Consider the following 24,790-nt stretch of genomic DNA (forward strand, 5'->3'; position numbering starts at 1 on the left):
CGAGGTACTGGGATGGAGCCCAGGGGTGGTCCGCCCACTCAACTCTATTCCCAGGCTGGCTGGCTTGCTTTCATGTATGTATGTATGTATTTACTGCAGTACCGGGGATTGAACCCAGGGGCACTGTACCCCAGAGCTACACCCCCAGCCCTATTCTATTTTTCTTTCTTTCTTTCTTTCTTTCTTTCTTTCTTTCTCTCTCTCTCTCTCTCTCTCTCTCTCTCTCTCTCTCTCTCCTTTCTGTTTGGTGGTACTGGGGTTCCTGGAAGCCCTTCTACCTACGGGCTACACTCCCAGACCTATTTGTTTATATTTTTTATTTGGAAACAGGGTCTCTTAAGCCAGCGCGGCTGGCTTCGAACCTGCGCGATCCTCCTGTCTCCGCCTCCCAAGTGCAGGGATTACAAACGTGCGCCACCACGCCCGGCATTTTATTCTTTATTTTTTTTATTTTTATTTTTTTTTTTGGTGGTACTGGGGTTCCTGGAAGCCCTTCTACCTCTGGGCTACACTCCCAGACCTATTTTATACTTTTTTATTTTTGGAAACAGGGTCTCTTAAACCAGCACGACTGGCTTCAAACCTGTGCGATCCTCCTGTCCCCACCTCCCAAGCGTGGGGATTATAAGCGTGCGCCACCACACCTGGCTTATTCTTTATTTTGAAAGAGGGTTTCATTGAGTTGTGGAGGGCTTAAGTAGCTGAGGCTGTCCATGAACTGTGATCCTCCGGTTTCAGCCTCCCGAATGTTGAGATTACAAATGTGCGCCATCACACCCAGCTTTTATTCTTTATTTTTTGGTGGTACTGGGGTGGAACCCAGAGGCTTTCTACCTCCAGGCTATACTCCCAGACCTTTTTTTTTTTTTTCTTTTTTTTGGAAACAGGGTCTAAATTGCTGAAAGCCTAAGTAGCTGAGGCTGGCTTCGAACCTGTGCGATCCACCTGTCTCAGCCTCCCAAGTGTGGGGATTACAAGTGTGTGCCACCACGCCCAGCATTTTATTCTTTATTTTGAAAGACGGTCTCACTGAGTTGCGGAGGGCCTAAGTAGCTGAGGCTGTCCATGAACTGTGATCTTCCAGTTTCAGCCTCCCGAATGCTGGGATTACAAGTGTGTGCCACCACGCCCAGCTTTTATTCATTTTGAAATAGGGTCTCACTAAGTTGGGAGGACCTCACTAAGTGGCTGAGGCTGGCCAGGAACCTGTGATCCTTCCGTCTCAGCCTCGCAAGGACTGGGATCATGAGCTTGCGCCACCATATTCCTCTGCATTTTTTTTTTTTTTTTTTTTTTTGCAAAACTGGGTTTTGCAAAAAAAAAGCTACACCCTCAGTCCCATTTTTTATTCTTTATTTTGAAATAGGATCTAAGTTGCTGAGGACTTCACTAAGTAGCTGAGGCTGGCCAGGAACTTGCGATCCTCCTGTCTCAGCCTCCCGAATGCTGGGATTACAAGTGCGCGCCACCACATCTGGCTTCCAGCACCTATTTTTTATTTTCGAACAAGCTCTTACTAAATTGTGGAGGGCCTAAGTAGCTGAGGCTGGCTGTGAACCTGCGATCCTCCTGTGCCAGCCTCCCAAGTACTGAGATCACGTGTGTGCCACCGAGGCGGACATACGTTGACTCTGGAGTTAGGGTTTCCCGAAGCCTAGCCAGTTGGGGCCCCTAGCTCCGTGGACACTTGAGAAGTCACACAATTAGCCAGACAGTAGAAAAAATACCTTTTTTTATTAATTATTAGGAATAATCCATCCATTTACTGCAGGGCTTTGTTGGGAGGGTGAAGTGCTGTCACGTGGGCGAGGGGGACGTGCGGGGACAGTGGTGAGGAGGGACGTCCCCCCTTCCACAAACTATCAACAGAAACACGAATCACACAGGAGGCCCTCCCTCGTGCCTCCTCCTAGCGTGTTCCTCCAGAACAAGGCCGGTGTGGTCCCTAGAGGTGCCAGGGCATCTGGAAGCTCTGGGCTGGGAGCGGGGTGCAGTGCGTGGCCTCGAAGTTGTGCAGGTGCTTCCGCGCCTGCGCAGAGGGACGGATGGCCAGGTGGGCAGGAGCCGCCCTCTCTATGACCCCTCCACCGAGTCCCAGCCACTGCCTCCCACTCCAGAGCTCACCAGAAATAGAGCCAGCTGCCGCCGTCCGTCCGCGCTCATGTCCTCCCCTGCGGAGAGGAGGCGCTCGAGCCGAGCCGCACACCTGTCCCTTCCCTGGGCTCTTCCCAGCCCCCTCCTGCCCCAGGACCTCCTTACCCACGCTCCAGGGGAAGTCAGGCCCGTGTTCTGCCTGGTAGGAGCGAAGGACAGACAGACACCAGTCCTCCTCCACCTCCCATCGGCTGTAAATGGAGGCTGTTCAGGGAGAGAGAAGACAACGGGTGAGCAGCGCGGCCTCCCTCTCGCTGCCCGCGGCCGCGCCCACCCGCTCACCTTCCTCCAGCTGGGAGGAGGCCTCCAGCCACTGCCTGACCACGCGCACGCCCTCCTCCGCCATCACACGAGGGTACCTGCGGGAGCAGGGCCGGAGGTCAGACTGCAGCCCCCTCCGGCCGCTCCCCCTGCCCAGCGGCCCTGCCCTGCAGCCCGCCGGCCGCGCTCACCGGAAGTGCAGCAGCTTCAGCAGCAGGTCATTGCCGCGGTTGGACATGACGTCCTCGGGAACCCTGGGGGTCAGAAGAGTTACCCTGGAGGGGCTGCAGGCCCGGAGGAGGGATCTGGAGAGCGGGGTTCGGGTGGGCAGAGCTGGCCATCGCTGCGTGCAGGGAGCCGGGCGCGCCCAGGCACTCACGTGGTGGTGATGATCTCGTCCTTGGTTCTCCGGATGAGCAGCACAGGGCCCTGGTACCTTCCAACAGAGCGGGGGAGGGAGAGCTGACAACGGGCACTGCGATGGAACCCAGGGGCCCTCTACCTCCGACCTATTTGCCTAGGCATTTTTAATTTTGAAATGAGGTTTCCCTAGATTGCTTAGAGTTCCGCTAAATTGCTGACGTGGGCCTCAAATCTAAGATCCTTCTGTCTCAGCCTCCCAAAGACTGGGAGTGCAGGATCGTGCTCCCTACTGCGCTGGCTTGCACGGGGGGCTTTCTTACCTCCTGCTACAACAGGGAAAGGTTAGCAGGCTGGTGCTCGCCCGGGGCTGAGAGCATTTAGGATAAGCGTTTATAAACCCGGGTGTGAGCCGGGCGCGGTGGGCACGCTTGTCATCCCCGCGCTGGGGAGGCGGAGACAGGAGGAGCGCGCAGGTTCGAAGCCAGCCGTGCTGGCTTAAGAGACCCTGTTTCCAAATAAAAATATAAAAATAGGTCTGGGAGTGTAGCCCGGAGGTAGAAGGGTTTCCAAGAACCCCAGTACCACCAAAAACAAAAACAAAATAATAATAATAATAAAAATAAATACATAAAAAGTCGGGTGTGGAGGTGTACCCTTGTAACCCCTGCATTTGGGAGGCTGAGACAGGATCGCGGTTTGCAGACAGCCTCAGCTACTTGGCGAGGTCCTTTGAAACTTAGTGATACCTGTTTCAAAAATAAAACGACTGCAGGGTGTGGTGGGCACGCTTGTAATCCCTACACTTGGGAGGCGGAGACAGGAGGGTCGCGCAGGTTCGAAGCCAGCCTCAGCTATTTAGTGAGGCTCTCAGCAACTTAGTGAGACCCTGTTTCCAAATAAAATATTAAAAAAATAGGTCTGGGAGTATAGCCCGGAGGTAGAAAGCCTCTGGGTCCCACCCCCAGTACCACCAAAAAAAAAAAAAGGACTAAGCCTGGCGTGGTGTCGCACGCTTGTAATCTCAGTACTTGGGAGGCTGAGACAGGAAGATCACACAGGTTCGAAGTCAGCCTCAGCTACTTAGTGAGGCTCTCAGCAACTTAGTGAGACCCTATTTACAAATAAAATATAAAAATAGGTCTGGGAGTGTAGCCTGGAGGTAGAAATCCCCTGGGTTCCATCCCCAGTACCCCCCCCCACACACAGAGAAAAATAAATTAAATTTGAAAAAAAGAAAAAAAAAACTAGGGAGCTGGGCGTGGTGGCGCACGCTTGTAATCCCAGCATTCGGGAGACTGAGACAGGGGGATCACAGTTCACAGACAGCCTCAGCTGCTTAGTGAGGCCCTCTGCAACTCAGTGAGACCCTGTTTCAAAATAAAGAATAAAAAATAGGGCAGGAGGTGTAGCTCGGAGCTAGAATGCCCCTGGGCCCATTCCCAATAATGCAAAAAAAAAAAAAAAAAAAAAGAAGAAGAAGAAGAAGAAGAAGAATGAGCATTTGGAGCCAGGCGCCGTGGCATTTGCTTGTAATGAGACGGGAGGATCGCAGGTTTGAGAACAGCCTCAGCAAGCGAGACTCTCATCAACCTACTGAGACCCTGTTTCCAAATAAAAGTAAAATAGGGCTGGGGGTGTAGCTCAGAGACAGAATGCCCCTGGGTTCAATCCCTAGTGCCACACACACACACACACACACACACACTTACACACTCACACACACTCACACACATGCAGCATCGGTCAGTCTGGCCCTGTGGAGGCCCCTGCTGTGCCAGCCATGGCCCCTGAATGGCATGGCCACGAGGATGGCATGGCCACATCAGGAGGATGGCATGGCCACATCAGGAGGAGGCCACGGGTCTCAGAGGCCCTGGCAGGTCAGTGGGGCGTGCGGCAGCAGCCGCCAGCCAGCCTCCCGTTACTATGATCCCAGCAGGAGGCGGGCAGTGGGCGCTGGCCGGCCTCACCTGCACAGCTGCTCCGCGTTGTTCAGGTTGAGGTGCTGCCTCACCGTCCTGGTCACCAGGCCCCCTGGAGTGGAAGGAGGTGAGGGGTGCAGAGACCTCGCCCGCCTCCAGTGCCCACTGTTCCCAGGGGGAACTCCGAGGCCCCGGCAGTGGGGTGGCCCATCCCACCCACAGGCACGGGGAGCACCTCCCGGTGGAGCAGCCCCATGCCCCCCGGGCACGCCACTCACTCCAGCTGTCCGGCATGACCTTCAAGGCCAGGGGCACCAGGTCGTCGAAGGAGGCGTCCAGGATCACGGCACTGATGTCTGGGTAGGACATGGCTGCCCATGTGGCTGGCCCCAGACAAGGAAGAGGGTGAGGACCGAGGGGCTCTTGCCACCACTGCGCCTCCCCTCACCCCGCAGCCCAACCCCATCCTCGATACTGCCACCCCCGGCCTCTCCTAACCCCCACCACCTCAGCCAGGGCGCCATCCAGGTGCATGGAAAACGGCAGGCAGGATGACCCCTCCTCTAACGCCCCACCGGGACCTGGCTACCGGGCGCCAAGAAGAAGGAAAGCTGAGCGTGTAGGCACGCAACCCCAGCCACGGGCTTTCTGGGTTTTTTTGGGTTTTTTTGTGTGTTGTACTGGAGATGGAACCAGGGGGCTTTCTACCTCAGAGCTACACTCCCAGAATTTTTTTTTTTTTTTTTTTGGTGGTACTGGGGTTCCTGGAAACCCTTCTACCTCCGGGCTACACTCCCAGACCTATTTTATATATATATATTTTTTTTGAAACAGGGTCTCTTAAGCCAGCAAGGCTGGCTTTGAACCTACGCGATCCTCCTGTCTCTGCCTCCTAAGTGTGGGGATTATAAGCGTGTGCCATCACGCCTGGCTCCCAGACCTATCATATTTTATTTGGAAACAGGATCTTACTAGGTTGCTGAGATCCTCACTAAGCAGCTGAGGCTGGCTTCAAACCTGTGTGATCCTCCTGTCTCAGACTCCCAAGTACTGGGAATATAAGTGTGTGCCACCATGCCCAGCTTACTTCTGTCTTTTTGTGTGTATGTGGTACTGGGGATTGAGCCCTGGGGCATTCTACCTCTGAGCTATACCCTAGCCCTACTTTATTTTTATTTTGAAATAGGGTTTCGCTAGATTAATGAGTGTCTAAATATTTGCTGAGGCTGAAGGTGGCTGCAAACCTGAGATCCTCCTGTCTCAGCCTCCCAAGTATTGGGATTATAAACAGGCACGCCTTCCCCCCAGCTGTGTGTGTGTGTGTGTGATATTGGGGATTGAACCCAGGCCATTCTACCTCCAAGCTATACCCCCAGCCCTATTTTTATTCTTTATTTGGAAACAGGGTCTCACTAAGTTGTAGAGGACCTCACTAAGTAGCTGAGGCTGGTCACAAACCTGCGACCCTCCTGTCTCAACCTCCCAAGTACCAGGATCACAAGCATGTGCCACCACACCCAGCTTTTCTTTTCTTTTCTTTTTTTTTTTTTTTTTTCCTATTTGATACTGGGAATAAACTGCTGAACTATACCCCAGCCCCCCCTATTTTAAATTAATTAATTTATTTTTTGGTGGTCCTGGGGTTCCTGGAACCCTTCCCACTCCCAGACCTACTTTATATTTTTTTATTTGGAAATAGGGTCTCTTAAGCCAGCGAGGCTGGCTTTGAACCTACGCGATCCTCCTGTCTCTGCCTCCCAAACGCGGGGATTACAAGCGTGCCCACCACGCCCGGCGCCCCCCTTTTTTTAAATTGCTGAAACAAACTAGGGACTCACTAAGTGGATGAGACTGGCCTAAACTTGCCATCCTTCTGCCTCAGTCTCTCCAGTACTGGGATGCTAGCTGTGTGCCAGTGTGCCCAGGTTCCCTCTTCCTCTGTGAGCGCCCACCCCTCCAGAGCCACCAGCACCGTATCCCAGCCCCCTGGCTCAGGGGCACGGGGGTCTACAGTGGGAGGGAGGCTGGTACCAGTGAAGCCTCCGATGGACCAGGCGTAGACGACGATATCCTGGGGCTGGAAGCCCAGGCGGTGGATGGCGAACTGGACCACCACATCCATGGCATTGGCCTCGTTCTGCGGGAACGGCACCCCCTGCAGGAGGAAGGGCAAAGGCTGGAGGGGTCGCGACACTGGAGGCTCATCTGCCACAGCCCCTCCCGGGGCACACCCTTCCAGCAGCCACCCTGCAAGACAGAGGAGAGGAGGAAGAGCCAGCCCCAGGGGAACAGGGGGCATGGCTCCCAGCCACCAGCCCCAGGCCCCGCAGACACAGAAGTACTGCCTCCCTCCAAGTGGCTGGCCAGAGGGAGACAGACAGAATCTGGAAAAGGGCTTCCAGAGAGGGTCTCACCGTGCTTCCGGCAAAGCCTGGATGATTCCAGCCCAGGACTGAGTATCCAGCTGTAACACAGAGAAACTGAGACCTTGAGCCGGCCTCTAGCTCTGGGGCAAGGAGGCTGAGGGAGCCTCCCGCTCAGACAACCCCAGGCCTTCCTGGGACAGAGAGATGTTGCCGAAGGTTCTGGAGCAGCAGAAAGGAGAGCTGTGGGGCCGCGTGGGGCGGAACAGAACGAAGAACAGAACAGAGCCAGGGACGCAGCGGCTTCGAAAACGGAGGGCCAGCCCAGGGCGCGGAGGCCAGGCCTGGGGAGGCCGAGCAGTGTGGGAGGGGGCTCCATTCCAAGGGGCAGAGAGAGGGCTGAGCCGCAGCCTACCTTCAAGGGGCGTGGAGACGCAGCCCACCTCGTAGAACCCTGCATTCCCCTCGCAGCAGATCACCTGGAGGAGGCGGGAGGAAGGCAGGCGCTGATGGAGCTCAGAGCTCAGAGGCCGCTGCCCCTGGCTCAATCCCCAGTACCCAGAAAGAAAATAGAAAAGTCCTGCCTCTCCACAGGATTAAAGATGTCCTGCAAGTGGTAAAGCTGTCTAGGTGGCGACTAATGTGATAGTTATTTGTGCATTTATTTTTGCGGTGATTTTTTTTGGGGGGTCCCTGAATGTCAATTTCTTCTTCATCTATTGCCCTGGCTCAGAGTTTTCCTACAGAAGAGGACTCTGGGGGGCTCTGGGAGATGGGTTATCCCACTATAGCACGGGGGTCCCCCGCACCTCTCCCGTCCTCCCCGCTCCAGCCCCGGCTCCCTGCGCCCTCACCAGCTTCTGTCCCTGGGGCTCAGCTGTCCCCCGCCGGTCCACGAACATGGTGTCGATCTCGTTGCCATCACAGGCCAGGAGCTTTGCCCGGCGCCCGTGACACTGAGGAAGGAGACCAATGGGCAGTCTGTGTGTGGGGGGGCACCCCGGGGGAGAGAAGGGCGGGCGGGGCACCTCACCTCTTCCACCAGCCGGGCCTGGCCCTGCAGCAGCACCGGCATGAGAGCCTTCTGGAGCAGGTATACGGAGCCCGGGTACAGCATCCGGCGCCCCAGCGTGTGCGCCACCAGGAAGCTGGGGGACAAGGGCTAGTGAGCCCCAACCGCGGGCGGGCTGGGCTGTCCCTGCCCTGCACTCGGGCTCCAGGGCCTGGCCTTCACAGCTTTGCTTTGTTCTTTCAGGATGTAATAAAACAATTATATATTACCTGGTATCTTTCAGACTTTTTGTTTTGGTACTGGAGATTGAACCCAGGGGCATTCTACCTCTGAACTACACTCCAAGCCCTAGCTTATTATTTATTTATTTAGTTAGTTAGTTTGCGATACTGGGAATTGAACCCAGTGGCATTCTACCTCTGAGCTATATCCCCAACCCTATTTTTTATTCTTTGAAACATGGTCTCACTAAGTTGGAAAAGGCCTCACTAAGTAGCTGAGGCTGGCAGGGAACCTCTGATCCTCTTGTCTCAGCCTCCCAAGTACTGGGATTACAAGCAGGTAGTACCATGCTTGGCTTATTTTTTACTTTGAAGCAGGGTCTTGCTAGGTTGCCGAGGCTGGTCTCAAACCCGTGATCCTCCGGTCTCAGCCAGAAGTGGGACTACAGAGTCTCCCACCATGCCCAGATCCCCACCCCTTCCCAGCCTTTTTTTATTTTGAGGCAAAATTTTGCTAAGCTGCTGAGACTGGCCTGGAACCTGTGAACCCCCTGTCTCAGCCTTCAGCCTTCTACATCCTGGGATTACAGGTATGTACCACCATACCAGCCAGCCACTTTTTTTTTTTTTACTGCAAGCAAGCATTCTAAAATACAGTATTGCGGCCCAGTACACACACACACACACACACACACACACACACACACACACACACACGGAGTTGCTCCTTGACTTGGTTACATCCAGATAAAGCCATTGTAAAGTCAAAAGTACAGTAAGCTAATACACCTAACCTGCTGAACATCACAGCCCAGCCACACATGCACTGTAGAGCGGCAGCTGTTGACAGCTGTAACTGCACAGCTGACTGGGAGCCGCGACTACCAACTGCCACCCAGACATCTTAAGAGAGTACCATGCTACACATCACCAGCCCAGAAAAAAAGACCCCAAATTTGAAGTACAGTCAGGTGTGGGCTGTACAGTACAGGGCTGTGCACCTGTAATCCCAGCTACTTGGGAGGCTGAGGCAGGAGGGACACTTGAACCCACGAGTTTGGAGCCCACATGGGCAAAATAGCATGAACCGATCTCAAAGAAAAAAACAAAAAAAACAAAAAAAACCTGTGCCAGGTATGGTGGCCCACCCTTGTAATCCCCGCGCTTGGGAGGCAGAGACAGGAGGATCGCGCAGGTTCAAAGCCAGCCATGCTGGTTTAAGAGATCCTATTTCCAAATAAAAATATAAAATAGGTCTGAGAGTGTAGCCCAGAGGTTGAAGGGCTTCCAGGAGCCTCAGTACCACCAAAAAAAAAAAAAAAAAAAAAAACCAAAATAAAACAAAACAACCCCACTAAGTTTGAAGTATAAATTCAACCATATGCCTGTTGCTTCTATACCACTGTAAAATAAAAAAATCAGTAGGCCAGGAGCTGAGCGCGGTGGCACACCTGTAATCTCAGGGATTGGGAAGCTGAGACAACAGGATCACAGGCTTGAGGCCAGGATGTGGTCACTTAGCAAAACCTTAAAAGAAAAAAAGGTTTGGGGGCATAGCCCAGAGGCAGAACACCCCTGAGTCAAACCATCGAAGCCAGGGACCACCCACACATAATTTTGGGAGTCTTATGAAATAATACTTTATATGTACAATAGGTAAAAGCAAAATTATTATCAAATATGATACAGTTAATGTATAAATACAATTTATTAAAGTCCCCAATAGCTGGGCATGATGGTGCATGCCTGTAATACCAGTACTTGGGAGGCGAAGACAGAAGGGTCAAGGATTTGAGGGCAGCTTCAAAAAGTAGTGTGACTCTCATCAACCTAGCAAGACCCTGTTTCAAAACAAAAAATAGGAGCTGGGCCAGGCATGGTGGTGCATGCGTATAACCCCAGTGCTTGGGAGGCTGAGACGAGACTGCAGGTTTGAACCAGTAAGGCATTCCACAACTAAGACCCTGTTTCAAAATAAAGAGTTAAGCCAGGTGTGGTGGCGAACACTTATAACCCCGACATTCGGGAGGCTGAGACCAGAGGATTGTGGTTCGTGGACAGCCTCAGCTACTTAATGAGGCTTTCCGCAACTTCGTGAGACCCTATTTCAAAATAAAAAATGGGCAGGGGGTTCCATCCCCAGACCTGCCAAAAAAAAAAAAAAAAGAGTTAAAAAAAAAAACAGGGCTAGGGGTGTAGCTTGGAGGTAGACTGCCCCTGGGTTCCATTCCCAGTACTGTAAAAACAAACAAATAAACACACAAATAAATAAAAATTTAAAAATAAAAAAGGGCAGGAGGTGTAGCTCAGAGGTACAACGCCCCTTGGTTCAATTCCTAGTATCACAAAAAAGTAAATAAATAAATACAGTGGAGCATAACTCAGTGGGACAGCACTTGCCTAGCATACACAGGCTCTGGGATTGACCCGCAGCACTGGAAAAAAAGTCTCCAAATAAATAGTTTATTTTTTTCTTTGCAGTGGTAGGGATTGAACCCAGGGCTGCTTTACTGCTCAGCTACATCCCCTACCCTTCTTGTTTTTTGTGCCGGAGAAGGGGTCTTGCTAAATTGCCCAAGCTAACCTTGAACTTGAGATCCTCCTGCCTCAGCCTTCCAAACAGCTGGGATCGCAGGTACGTACAACTGTGCCCATCTAAAGAGAACTTTAAAAAATGACGATTGAGCCAGGTATGGTGGCACATGCCTGTAATCCCAGTACTTGGGAGGCTGAAACTAGAGGATTGAAGGTTCAAGGACAGCCTTGGCATGTAGTGAGACTCTCATCAACCTAGAGAGACCATTTCCAAATAAGAAATAAAATTGGACTGGGTGTGGTGGCGCACGCTCGCAATCCCAGCATTCGGGAGGCTGAGACAGGAGGATCACGGTGCAAGGACAGCCTCAGCTACTTAGTGAGGCCCTTTGCATCTCCGTGAAACCCTGTTTCAAAATAAAGAATAAAAAATCAGGCTGGGGGTGTAGCTTGGAGGTACAATGCCCCTGGGTTCCATTCCTGGTACCACATACACATACACAAAAAAGAATAAAAAATAGGACTGGGGGTGTGGGTCGAAGATAGAATGCCTCTGGGTTCAATTCTCAGCAACACACACACACACACACACACACACACACACACACACACACGGCTGAACTGGGCATGGTGGCTCACGCCTTTAATTCCAGTACTTGGGAGGCTGAGACTGGAGGATCCCGGGAAGCAGTTACCCTACTTAACCTCCTCAACCCTCGTGGAGGGCAGGCCATTCACAGATGCACAATCCGAGGCCCTGGGGCTGAGGGCCGGGGAGGGCAGGGCAGGGCGGGGCGGGGCCTGTCCACCTGCAGAACCGCTCCTCCCACCCCACCACCGCTCCTCCCTCCCAGCCTGGTTCGAAGCTTCAGCATCAGACAGGGCTGCGCTCACACACCCTTTCTTCATGAACTGCCTGTGAGACTTTGAACCCTCTGAGCCTCCTCGCACATAAATGTGGGGAGAAACTACTTCTCCACAGACGGCACGTTACTCAATGGGACGCCGGCCCTGGCCCGTCCCTGCTCCTCGGTCGTGGCGTTCCCCACCTGGTGATCTGACAAGGCAGCTTCTTAACCCGGTTGAGGAGGGTGTCTGCTGCTCCCCGGTGCAGGGGCTCTGGGCGAAGCAGGGCCACACCCCGGCGGGACGGGCCCCCTCGGGACTCCTTCCTGAGGAAGGGCGAGAAGCAGGGCGCATGGGTCAGGGCTAACGCTGGCCGTCTGAGCCCGGAGGTCGGTGGGTCTGGGAGTGGGAAGGTGGCGCTGGAAGACAGGTACTGAGCCCAGAGGGGGTACGCAGGTGGGGACAGGGACTATCTGAGACTGTTCTAAGGGAGAGGGGAGGTAGCGGCTCACCGGCTGCTGGGCTCTTCCCAGTGGAAGTCCACTGGCCAGCTCCTGAAGTCAAAATTGTAGTTGGCGAGCTGCCTCTGCGGTGGGCAGGGGGACAAAGAGGAGGGGGTTTAGAACTGAGGGGCGGCCCACCTACCTGCCCAGCACCCTCATCCTCCATGGGCCCGGCCCCACACTGTGGTCAGGAGACGCTGAGCAGAGGTCAGCGCCCTCCTGGTTCCCAGATGGAAAGCTCTCAGAATCATTGGCCGAGGCAGGCACCCACCAGGCATCAGGGCAGACAGACAGGGAACTGAACTCTGCTTTTCCAAAAACCTAAGACTCACTCATCCCCAGGAGAGGCAGCTGGAGTACTGGGGTTTGAGCATTCATCTCTAAGTTGCCAATGCTGGCTTTGAACCTGCGATCCTCCTGTCTCAGCCTCCCAACTATTGGGATTACAGATGTGTGCCACTGCGCCCAGCTGGCTGGCGCTTCTGATGGATGGAGGGAAGGCCTGTTGGCCGGTCACGCTCCCCGACCTGGGTCCTTCACATGGTGTGAACTCAGACTCAGAAATCCTCCAGCAGGTCAGGTGTGGTGGCACACACTTGTAATGCCAGTACTTGGGAAGCTGAGACAGGAGGATGGCAGGTTCGAGGCCAGCCTCAGCAATGTAGCGAGACCCTGAGCAACCCAGTGAGACCACTGCTTCAAAACAAAACCACCACCAAAAGGGGTGGGGGTGTAACTCAAAAGCAGAATGCCCCTGGGTTCAATCTCCAGTATCATAAACACAGAAATTCCCTGGCAGAGCCAACTGCCGTGCCCTGCTGAGTGGGGAGGAGCCACGCCCGCGGGGCCCTGAGCCGGTCTCCTCCTGAGCCGGTCTCCTCCTGAGCCGGTCTCCTCCTGAGCCGGTCTCCTCGGGATGAAGCCCTCCTCGGGATGAAGCCCGGCTGGCTGCTGCAGCCTCTCCCAGCCCATCCCTCTCTCCTGACTCCAGCGCTGGGCCACAAGGCCACCTGTAGGGACCACAGGCCTTTGCAGAGGTGGGAGCCTCGCTCCACTCTGCTCAGCTCCCCTCCTGCAGAGCGCCCGCTCTCTATTTTGAGGACTGATCCCCCCCACACACACACCCGTCAAGCGGAATTTTTTTTATGTTCTCCAAAATAACTTGACTAAGAGCAAAAGAAAAATTGCACCAAAATGTAAATGAGAAAACAAAAAAGAGAAGCCAGTTCCTGCCAGGCTCTGCTCAGACTGACTTTCAGTTGGGACTCAGCCACCTGCTTGCTCTCTCAGACTCTGCGCCCGCCTTTTAACCTCTTGATTGATTGACTTGTTTATTTATTTATTTTGCAGTACTGGGGATGGAACCCAGGGGGGCATTCTACCTCCAAGGTACACCCCAGCCCTATTTTTTAGTCCTTTTTATTTATTTTTTTTATTTTTTTTGGTGGTACTCGGGATGGAACCCAGGGGCTTTTCTACCTCCGGGCTATACTCCCAGACCTTTTTTATATTTTATTTGGAAACAGGGTCTCGCTAAGTTGCTGAGAGCCTCACTAAGTAGCTGGGGCTGGATTCGAACTTGTGCAATCCTCCTGTCTCAGCCTCCCAAGCACTGGGATTACAAGCGTGCGCCACCACGCCTGGCTCATCCCTTTTTATTTTGAAACAGGGTCTCACTGAATTGCGAAGGGCCTCGCTAAGTAGCTGAGGCTGTCCTTGCACCACGATCCTCCGGTCTCAGCCTCCCGAATGCTGGGATTACAAGCGTGCGCCACCACGCCCGGCCTTTTAACCTCTTTCTGTGCCTGTTTCCTCAGATGGACAAACGAGGGCACCTGTCTACCTGGAGCACTGCTGAGGACTGGATGGGCCTCTGCACCGCACACACCGCCTCAGAACTGGGCGAGGTGCTGGCGTCACCACATCTCACACACGGTGGCGTGGAGGAACCACTAACGCAGTGATGGCGTGACCCCAGGAACCCCCTCATCACAGGAAGGAGCTTTATGAGGCCACGCGGCCCTTCTCAAGGATAATCACACTCCAGCAGCGGCAGGCTGGCACCACTTCAAGGACACAGCACACTGGCTCTGCCCCGCTGACGCCGCACTGCACTCCCAGGCCCAGAAGTGGCCGTACCTGTCAATCTTGTCCCATGCTCAAAGACAACTAGCACAGAGGTTGGTGTACAAGACAAGAATAAACATTTAAAGAACCCAGCTTCTGTGACAGAAAACTCTCCTAAGAAATATTACGGATGGGTTTTTTTTTGGTACCGGGTAGTGAGGAGACAGAACCCAGAGGCCTTCTACCTCTAAGCTACAACCCCGACCCTTTTTGATTTGAAATGGTGCCTTGCTAAGTTGCTGAGGCTGGCCCTGAACCCCGGCGGATGGAGGGTGTACACAGGGAGGATTATCCCAGCGGAACAGTCCATTAAATGTGGCAGGGACTACTTGGGAGGCTGAGACAGGAGGATCAAAGGTTCACAGCCAGCTTCAGCAACTTAGCGAGGCCCTCAGCAACTTGAGAAAGACCATGTTCAAAAAAAAAAAAAAAAAAAAAAAAGCCGGGCGTGGTGGCGCACACTTATAATCCCTGCGCTTGGGAGGCGGAGACAGGAGGATCGTGCAGGTTCGAAGCCAGCCTCTCTGGCTTAAGAGACACTGTTTCCAAATAAAAATATAAAATAGGTCTGGGAGTGTAGCCTGGAGGTAGAAGGGTTCCATCCCCAGTACCACCAACAAATAAATAAATAAAATAAAATAAAATAGGGATGAGGGGGTAAATCAGAAGTAGAATGCCCCTGGGTTCAAGACTCAGTACCACAACAAATCAATAATAAATAAATACATAAGTAATTTATTTTATTTTTGTACTGGGGATTAAACTCAGAGGCATTCTACCTCTTAGTTATACCCACACCCTCATTTTATTTCTTATTTGGAAACAGGGTCTTACTAGGTTGCTGAGAGCCTCCCTAAGTTGCAGAGGCTGGCTTTGAATCTGTGATCCTCTTGTCTTAGCCTCCCAAGTACTGGGATTACAGGTGTATGCCACTATACCTGGATAATAAATAAAATTAAAAAGAAAAATAAAGCTAGGCATGGTGGCGCATGCTTGTAATCCTGGTACTTGGGAGGTACTTGGGAGGTTGAGACGGGAGGATCACAGGTTCATGAACAGCCTCAGCTACTTAGTGAGGCCCTGTTTCAAAATAAAGAATAAAAATTAGGGCTGGGTGTGTAGCTTGGAGGTAGAATGCCCCCAGGTTCAGTTTTCAGTACTGTAAAAATAGATAGATAGATAGATAGATAGATAGATAGATAGATAGAGTAATAAGGCCAGGTATGGTGGCACACACCTATAATCTCAGTACTTGAGATGCTGAGACAGGAGGATCGCAAATTCAAAGCCAGCCTTAGCCAGTGATGGCTCATGCTTACAATCCCAGTTTTTGGGAGGTTGAAACAGAAGGACTGCAGGTTTGTAGCCAGCCTCTGCAACTTAGTGAGATACTGTTTCAAAATAAAAGAATAAAATACTGCTAGGGGAAGCCAGGAAGAGTGACACATGCTTATAATCCCAGTACTTACATGGGAGTCTGAGACAGAGGGATTGTAGGTTTGAGGACAGCCTTGGCAAATAGTAAGACTCTCATCAATCTAGCAAACCCAGTTTCAAAAAAATAAAGATAAAAAAGGGCTGGGGTGTAGCTCGGAGGTGGAATGCCTCTGAGTTCAATCTTCAGTACCACCAAAAAAAAAAAAAAAAAAAAAAAGCCAGCCTCAGCAATTTAATGAGGCTGTCAGCTATTTAGTGAGACCTTGTCTCCAAATTAAAAAAAAAAAAAAAAAAAATAGGGCTAGGAATGCAACTCAGAGGTAGAATGCCCCTGGGTTCAATAATAAATAAGTGAATAAATAGGGCTGGGGGTGTAGTTTGGAGATGAAAATACACTGGGTTTTTTTGTATTGTTTTATTTTTGCTTTATGGTGCTGGTAATTGAACTCAGGGGCATTCTACCTCTGAGCTCTACGCCCAGCATTATTTTTATGTTTCACTTGGAAACAGGATCTCACTGCTGAGAGCTTCACGAAACGGCTGAGGCTGGCTTGGAACCTGCAATCCTCCTAACTCTGCCTCCCAAGCCCTGGGATTATAGGCATGTGTCCCCACGCCCAGCTTCCCTGGGTTTTTGTTTTGTCTTCGGCTTTTTAATAAAAAGAGCTGGGGATGTAGCTCCAGGTAAAGTGCGTCTGGGTTCAGTTCCCAGTACCCTCCCCAACACACACACACACAGGAGCAGGGAGGGCAGTGAATTTATGCAGGGCAGAGGGGACCCCGCAATTGCAGGCACAGACTCCGGGCAGAGGCGGGGGCCGGGCACCCGGGCTCGGGCCGCGGGGTGCGGCTGGCACCTCACCTACACCCTCACCTTGTTTTCTGCAGACTGGTTCCGATGTGTTGCTTCCAAGATGGTGATGAACTGCCGGTACTGGGGGTTGGTCCAGCGGCCGATGCCTGGGGAGAGGGGGCGGGAGAGTGTATGAGGGACGCTGGCAGACAGGAGGCCTCCACTTTGGTAGATGTGGAAATGGGCAAAAAGATTCCAGAAGATATGAGAAAAGAAGAAAAAAAAAAGGAACCAAGGGTCTACGACATGGGAAAACAGACCTTACACCTTCCTGTTACCTAGCAACCGCCTATGGGGTTCTTCTCCTCAGCTTCATCAGAATGACAGTTTTTCTATTTGTTTGTGTTTTTTTGTTTTTGTTTGTTTGTTGTTGTTTTTTGCAGCACTGGGGTAACCCAGAGGTACTGTATCTCTGAGCTACACCCCAGCCTTCTTATTTATTTGGGGGGTGCTACCGCATCTCATGCAGATCTTGAGAGAGCTCGATCAGAGGATCCGCAACGGCGTAGATCCCCCGTGAAGAATGTCTAGCATTCCTTTCTTCATAAAATTATTTTAGGATTATTTGGATTAATATATATAATTGGAAATTTGTGTATAAACATTATAACTAAAACTGATGGGCAGCGGCTTGTGAGAGACTCAGGCAGCAAAGATTTTTTCCCAAGGATAAAGTTATTAGGCCAAACAGTAAGTTCAAACTGACCTTAGTTAGAGCCACTGTACAAGATTAAGTTTGAGTCAGCCTTGTGAAGTGGGACAAAGCATACTGTGATTATTTAAATGTCTGGCACCCTTGCCCTAAACTTTATAGAAAATAATAACTTTTACTGTCCTTGGCAATCCTGCTTGCATGACTATGCCTTTGCTTTTCTGCCAACAAAAATAAGTATAAAAACTATAACAAATCCTGAATAAAATGGAGAAAGATCTCGTGTGGTATTCTTCTCTCATTGGCCTCGGTTTCCCCCTCATCAATACACGAACCCCGACTCTGCTAGGGCTGGACCCCGGCAGGGGGGTTCTGGGGATGGAACTTCCTAGCCCTACTTTATTTTTACTTTGAAACAAGGTCTTACTAAGTTGTGGAGCACCGAACTTGCTGAGGCTGGCCACAAACCTGTACTCCTCCTGTCTCAGCCTCCCAAGTGCCAGGATGCCTGGCTGACTTGATTCTTTAGAGGTGTGCAAGCTTCCACCTTGCGGAATGTTCATGAACCCGCTGCGCCACTTCCCACTGCCGCCGCCGGCCCCCTCTTGCTTTCAGATGCTCTCTCGGTCCCCTGCCTTGCCCAGAAAATGTCTTCACTGGGTTAACATGCCCTCCCTCCACCCTTACTGATGCTCTGCTCAGCACCTCTGTCCCTCCAGACCCCCTCTTCCTCTGCCACCTGGGCCTGTCCCTACCTCCTCCGATTCCTGGACTGTCCTCTCGGGCCTCCTTTCTCCTTCCCACTCTAAAAGGGAGCGACTCTCCATGTCCACACCTTCTCTCGGCCCTCCTGGATCATATCCACTGGTGCTTCACCGCTGAGGCGTCTCCAACCCTTAACTTCTCTCACTCTTTTTAGTCCTGGGGATTGAACCCAGCAACATTCTACCTCTGAACTACACCCTCAGCCTTTTAAAGTTATTTTGAAAAAGGGGCTCGTTAGCCGGGTGTGGTGGCGCACGCTTGTAATTCTAGCATTCGGGAGGCTGAGACAGGAGGATCACAGTTTGTGGGCAGCCTTAGTGAGGCCCTTTGCAATACAGTGAGACCCTGTTTTAAAATAAACAATAAAGCCGGGCGTGGTGGCGCACGTTTGTAATCTCAGCATTCGGGAGGCTGAGACCGGATGATCCTGGTTCGCGGACAGCCTCAGCTACTTAGTGAGGCCCTCTGCAACTCAGTGAGACCCGGTTTCAAAATAAAGAATAAAAAGTAGGGCAGGGGGTGTAACTCGGAGGTCAAATGCCCCTGGGTTCCATCCCCAGACTAGCAAAAAGATAAAATAAAATAAACAATAAAAAAAATAGGGCTGGGGGTGTAGCTCAGAGGTAGAATACCCCTGGGTTCATCTCCAGTACTGCAAAAAGGGGAGGCTCGTTAAGTTGCTGTGGCTGGCCTCACACCTGCGATCCTCTAGTCTCAACCTCCCTAGCACAGGTATTACAGGAGTGTCCACCGTGCCGGCTCTCCCTCCTCATTGACCAGGCAGGTGTCACATGCCAGGGAGCATCCTGGCAGGATGGCAGACAAGCAGGAAATGAGATACACAGCTCTTGGCCCTCAGAGACCTGGTGTTCTGACTGGGAGTGAGGTGGGACTGGGAACAGACAAAAAACAAGTCAGTGAGAACATGTCAGACAGGGAGGGCGCTACAAAGACAATAAAACCAGAACAAACTAGAACCCTGTATGTCAAGGGTAGTGTTCCAAATAGTATGCTAATGAGAGGGATCGGGCTGCAGAATGCTTTGTGCGGAGACGCCACTTCTGCCCAAACCCTAAAATGCACACAGTAATACTTCTTAATTGTTTATCGATCCTTGCTGTATTACAGAGATTTTTTTTTTTTCAGTACTGAGGATAAAATCGATCCTTGCTGTGTTACAGAGATTTTTTTTTTTTTTTTTTTTTTGCAGTACTGGGGATAAAATCCAAGGGCATTCTACCTCTGAGTGACACCTCCAGCCCTATTTTTTATTCTTTATTTTGAAACAGGGTCTCACTGAGTTGCAAAGGGACTCACTAAGTAGCTGAGGCTGTCTTTGAACCGCAATCCTCCTGTCTCAGCCTCCCGAATGCTGGGATGACAAGTGTGCCCACCACGCCCGGCTTACAGAGATTCTAAAGAAGCATTATCTTAACACTGGCAAACTCTGAAATCTGATGCAATTTTCAATGGGTGGCAGCTCAGACTTGCTAAAATGAGATATACATGTCATAAAAGTACAAAAATACGGACCAGAAAAAACACACCACACCAGATGACAATGGTTATTTCTGGAGAAAGAGGGCCGCGGGACTGAGAGGCTTCAACTCCGACTCGAGTGTAAGGCTTTAGTGTTTTATTGACAAAGGCACGTGAAGCAAGTATCACAAAACACACGTGCATTTTAGCTTTTTGATATTTTGTTCTCTGGACTTTCCTGTATTTTTTCTAAATTAAAAATAAATATGACAGGCCTGTAAATATTATAGGTGCATGCCTGTAGTCCCAGTACTTGGGAGGCTGAGACTGGAGGATGGCATTGCCCAAACAGGGTCTCACCAAGTGGCTGGGACAGGAGGATCACAGTTCAAGGACAGCCTCAGCTACTAGGCGAGGCCCTTTGCAACGCAGTGAGACCCTGTTTTAAAAATAAAGAATAATAAATAGGGCTTGGGGTGTAGAATGTCCCTGGGTTCCACCTCCAGTACTGCAAAAATAAATAAATAATAAAATAAAATAAAGTACAACTGAGCCAGGTATGGTGGTACATTTGTAATCCCAGCATTTGGGAGGCTGAGAAAGGAGGATCGTGTTTCGCAGACAGCCTCAGCTACTTGGTGAGGCCCTTTACAACTCAGTGAGACCCTGTTTCAAAATAAGGAATGAAAAATAGGGCTGGGGGTGTAGCTTGGAGGTACAATGCCCTAGGGTTCCATCTCCAGTATCAAAAAAAAAAAAAAAAAAAGATTGGGGTGGAGGGTGTCGCTCAGAGGTGGAGGTTTGTGGCCAGCCTCAGCAACTTAACGAGGCCCTCCATAACTTAGTAAGTAAGACCTTGTTTCAAAATAAAAAACAAAAGAGAGCTTAGGATATAGCTTGGAGGTAGAGCACCCAGTGCCATTAAAAAAAAAGAGACAAAAAAAAGCAAAGTAAATGTTCATGTGATCATCCGTCCAGGTCACGAAAGTGAGTAAAGCCACCTCCTGAGAGAGTCTTTCTATTCTGTCCCCTTCTCTGCCCCAAAGGAATCATTGCCTGACTCTCAGATAACCGGCCCCGTTCTCGTAGAGTGTAACACATATGTAGAGTGTACACTTATGCATCCCTTTCCAACTTCATATCAGTGAACACGCCCTGCATGCACCGTCCTGCGGTCAGCTCCATGGGCCTGAGTGTTGCTGTCGTCTGCTCCTTTGCACTGCTCTGCAGAGTTCTACCGTATGGCTACACAATAGAACGTGCACCCATCCTCCAGGACATGGTCATTGGAAATGTTTCCAGTTTAGGATTATTACAAAGGATATGAAACCAGGCGTGGTGGCGCACGCTTGTAATCCCAGCATTCGGGAGGCTGAGACAGGAGGATCATGCTTCGCAGCCAGCCTCAGCTACTTAGTGAGGCCCTCTGCGACTCAGTGAGACCCTGTTCGCAATAAAGAATAAAAAATAGGGCAGGGGGAGTAGCTCGGAGGTAGAATGCCCCTGGGTTCCATCCCCAGTACCGCAAAAAAAAAAAAAAAAAAAAAAGGATGTGTGCTCTCTTCGTGTTTATATATCTATGTGCAGGAATTTCTCTGGCCTCTTACAGAAAAGATCATGCCTTACACCATGTCTCATCTATTCCCTTAGGACCCAGCACCAACCTGTATATGTAGAAATTATTTACTGTTTACCCAGTGTTGGGCGGATCCAAACTACCTTGGTTCTCCACTTACCTCGGAGGCAGGCCACGCCCGCCAGCAGTAGCAGCAACGTCCCGGCGTAGTGGGAAAACGGAACCACTTTGGACAGACTCAAGTAACCTGGGAGCGGAGAGGATGAGATGAGAAGGTCTCCCAGCGGCCCCCAGCTCTTCTTCTCAGTTGGGCCCCAACCTCCACCCCACACCCGCTCTTTGGGAGAGCCATGCCCTTGGTGGCAGAAGATATTTGAGGATGAAGGGAAACCAGCCATCCCGCTTCCTGCCCCACCACCTTTGAAACCACACTGACCTTTCCTGTATAAGTAGAAGAAGGCGAAGGGAGAGGAGTAATAAGAGATGGACCAGAAGACCGAAGCCTGCAGCAGAGAGACAGAGACAGGCCATCAACACACACGCGCGCACGCACGCTGCTCTGCCATTTCCAGGCCCGTGCTCTGAGCAAGGTGGCCGGCCTGAGGAATATCGTATCAGGGATCTCTTCTGTGCATGACGCCAGGCGCACAGAGGCGCTCAATGTTTGTTGAAAGGGAGTATGTCAGAGGCTAGGAAAACGAGGTGCCGGTTTATTTAAATTTTATTTCTCTAATCATCGCATTTAAAGGCCAGTCTCTGACTCCTCATGTTAATCGGGCCTTTTCAATTGGCCCTGCTCAGGACAGCCCCTGGCCTGGTCCCCAAGAGATGCGCCAACGTCACCATAGGAACCCTGCCAGAGAGAACAGCTGTCTCTGCAGCCAAAGAGGTTAGTTGCCAGGGAGGACAGGTCACAGGGGACCGCAGGACTCAGCACCTGCAGATGGTCCCAAGAGGAGACATGTTTCCCTCGGGGCTCAGGCTGCCCCCAGAGAAAGTGCTGCTCCATCCAAAGGGGGGTGCCAAGCGCACCCTCTCGGAAGGGCATCTGTGTATGTGTTGGAAGAGTCTCTGCGGAGCCCAGCGCATCCTCCACCCCCAGGGACACTGCCTTCTCCCAAGCTAGTTCAAGAGGGCAGCTGGGGCTGGGAAGATCCAGTTAATCACAGGTGCCGGGGCAGACATACCAGGGCCAGGATGCTGTCCGCATGCTTCTCCAGCGCCCGAGGCTGATAGTACGTGTCCTGTCAAGACAGATGGCCCCATTAAGGACCCAGCCCACGGACAGGGCTTTCCCCTGCCCCTCTGAGAAGCCGTAATATGCAAGCCTTCTTGGCTCTTGGCTATCTCTCTTGGGACATCTCTGGCCTCCACAGAAGCCTTTCTTCCCCAACCTCCACCCTGAACATGATTTCCCACCCCTGACCAGGAAAACCAACACTGGCCACAGGACCTAAAGAAAAAGTGAAAGCGGCACCAGGGGACTTTTGCTCCTCTTCCACGGCCAGTTTCCAGTGGGTTGTGGGCGTGTGCCTAATGGGAGAGGGGTTAGAGAAGAAAGGGAAGGCCCCAGGGTAATTCTAAGACGGGAGGAAGAGTGCCAGAAAGAAGAGCAGGTTAATTAAGAAAGAGAGTGTGGCTGGGGTGGGCAGTTTGTAGAGGTGAGTAAACATAATTTGAGGCTATCAATAAAAAGAAGAGGCTATTCAGGGGAAGAGTCTACCACCACCACCAGCAGCTTTCCTGAATGCCAAGACCCTGAGTCTCGGGGCTAGATTTCTGGTCGTGTTTTCTCTTGTTGTTGTTGTTGTTGTTTACGGGGGAGGAGAAGGAGAAGACCGGCGGATACATGATATGCAGAAAGTCATTTTGAAATTTAAGGCCAGGTTAAAGGGAAGATAAACAGAGCCCGGGAGAGGCACCAAGAGGCACCAAGGAAGGGAAAACTGGGAGTATGACGGCAAGATCTGTCAGCTCCCCAATCCACGCAGGGGCTCTTCCAGGACTTAGCACTCAATTGGGACCGGCAGGAACCAAGACGGACGGAGTAGGGGGACAAGGGGAGGGGAAACCACGGACTGGTATTTGGATTGAGAAAGCGGTGCTCAAACAGCGATAAAGAGAGAAGGCGGCCAGCCCACAGGCGTGACAGGAGCCCAGGAAACACAAACAGCGCAGACTTTTCCGACAACTGCTTGACAATCGGGCTCCCCTGAATTCCCAGAATGGGCACTTCCAGGGAGCAAAGGCCGTAAAAGGTTTGGACCGTACCATGTTCCTGACCGGGGGGGTCTCGACTCACCCAGGAGCTGGAAGTGGGGGTACTGACTGAAGTTGGAGTCTCGGGGACGCTGGACGGGGCCCTTTCTGAGTCCCTCTCCCGGTAGATTTTGTAGAGCCGGGGGCCTAGGACGCAGCTCAGCAGCTTCGCCATGGCCCCGGCTCGGGCCGCTGCTCTCCCCAGCAGCAGGTCCCCGCCGGCCCCGCCCTCCCGGCCTCGGAGGTGTTACGTGCCCTGACGTCAGCACGTACCGGCCCCGCCTCGCGCCGAGACTTTTTTAGCGCTTCTAAAGAAGGATTTCGCGCTGATGGACCTACGGGTCCATTAATGGCCAGAAATTAGTTGGGGTTTTTCGAACGCAGAGAGTTAGAAAATTGTCAGGCACGGTTAGATCATTCTTTCTATCCCTTAATATCAGCAAACTTTCGAGCGATGAGATTAGGAACACTTAACAATAGCTACAAAAAAATAAAAGGATAAGATGTCTAGAAATATATCTAATATAAGTAATGCAGAATTGTTTTTTGAAAAACAAAACAAAATTATAAGGTTATTGAAAAGCCGGGAACGGTAGCACACGCCTGTAATCCTGTACTTGGAGGCTGAGACAGAGGCCAGCGCGGAGTAAATTGACGAGGCTCTATGTTAAAAAATAAAAGAGCCGGGGTGTATTCATTTTGAGTCACCCCCTCATGCCATTTTGGCATGGGCTATATTTCTATTTTCTGTATTTCTATCTTTTAATAAACTTTAAATCTTTAAAAAAAAAAAAAAAGCCGGGCGTGGTGGCGCACACTTGTAATCCCACCGTATAGGTTCGAAGCCAGCCTCAGCTACTTAGGCTCTCAGCAACGTAGTGAGACCCTGTTTCCAAATAAAATATAAAATAGGTCTGGGAGTGTAGCCTGGAGGTAGAGTCCCTGGGTCCCCAGTACAAAATAAATAAAAATTTAAAATAAAATAAATAAAATAGGGTCTCATTAGGTTGCTGGGAGACTTGCTATGTTACTGAGGCTGTCCTTGAACCTGTGATCCTTTGTCTCAGCCTCCCAAGGACTGGGATTTATAGGCATACACCTCCATACTTGGCTGTAATATTCTATTAAAAATTTTTTTTGTGGTATTAGGGATAGAACCCAGGATAGTCTACCTCTGACCTACACCCCCAGCTCTATTTTTTATCCTTTCTTTCTTTCTTTCTTTCTTTCTTTCTTTCTTTCTTTCTTTCTTTCTTTCTTTCTTTCTTTCTTTCTTTCTTTCTTTCTTTCTTTCTTTCTTTCTTTCCGGTACTGGAGATGGAACCCAGGGCCATTCTTCTTCGGAGCCACACCCCCCAGCCCTATTTTGTTTTATTCTTTACTTTTAATCAGGGTCTCACTAAGTTGCAGAGGGCCTCACTACATAGCTGAGGCTGTCCTCGAACCACAATCTTCCTGTCTC

The 24,790-nt window shown here is 51.2% G+C and overlaps 1 protein-coding gene across 5 annotated transcripts; it reads right to left on the minus strand.

Annotated features, from left to right (window-relative positions):
• Window positions 1-1,945: 1,945 nt before the first annotated feature.
• ABHD16A (abhydrolase domain containing 16A, phospholipase) lies at window positions 1,946-23,503 on the minus strand (the record flags this gene model as incomplete). Of its 5 annotated transcripts, none has more annotated exons than XM_080709793.1 (20): window positions 1,946-2,029; window positions 2,125-2,171; window positions 2,260-2,358; window positions 2,437-2,513; window positions 2,607-2,669; window positions 2,795-2,851; window positions 4,749-4,812; window positions 4,979-5,083; window positions 6,732-6,855; window positions 7,115-7,164; window positions 7,479-7,542; window positions 7,918-8,019; window positions 8,097-8,211; window positions 11,881-12,003; window positions 12,190-12,257; window positions 16,619-16,704; window positions 21,230-21,316; window positions 21,506-21,572; window positions 22,257-22,313; window positions 23,372-23,503. In XM_080709793.1, 20 exons carry the CDS (start codon window positions 23,501-23,503, stop codon window positions 1,946-1,948), a joined length of 1,671 nt encoding a protein of 556 aa, XP_080565919.1. The 5 variants fall into 5 exon arrangements, with proteins under 5 accessions (XP_080565919.1, XP_080565920.1, XP_080565918.1 ...); XM_080709794.1 differs by having other exon boundaries at window positions 6,732-6,837; window positions 12,190-12,263; XM_080709792.1 differs by having other exon boundaries at window positions 12,190-12,263.
• Between the last annotated feature and the right edge of the window lie 1,287 nt (window positions 23,504-24,790).

This window comes from Muscardinus avellanarius (genome assembly GCF_963383645.1).
Source record: "Muscardinus avellanarius genome assembly, chromosome: 14".
NCBI lineage: Eukaryota > Metazoa > Chordata > Mammalia > Rodentia > Gliridae > Muscardinus > Muscardinus avellanarius.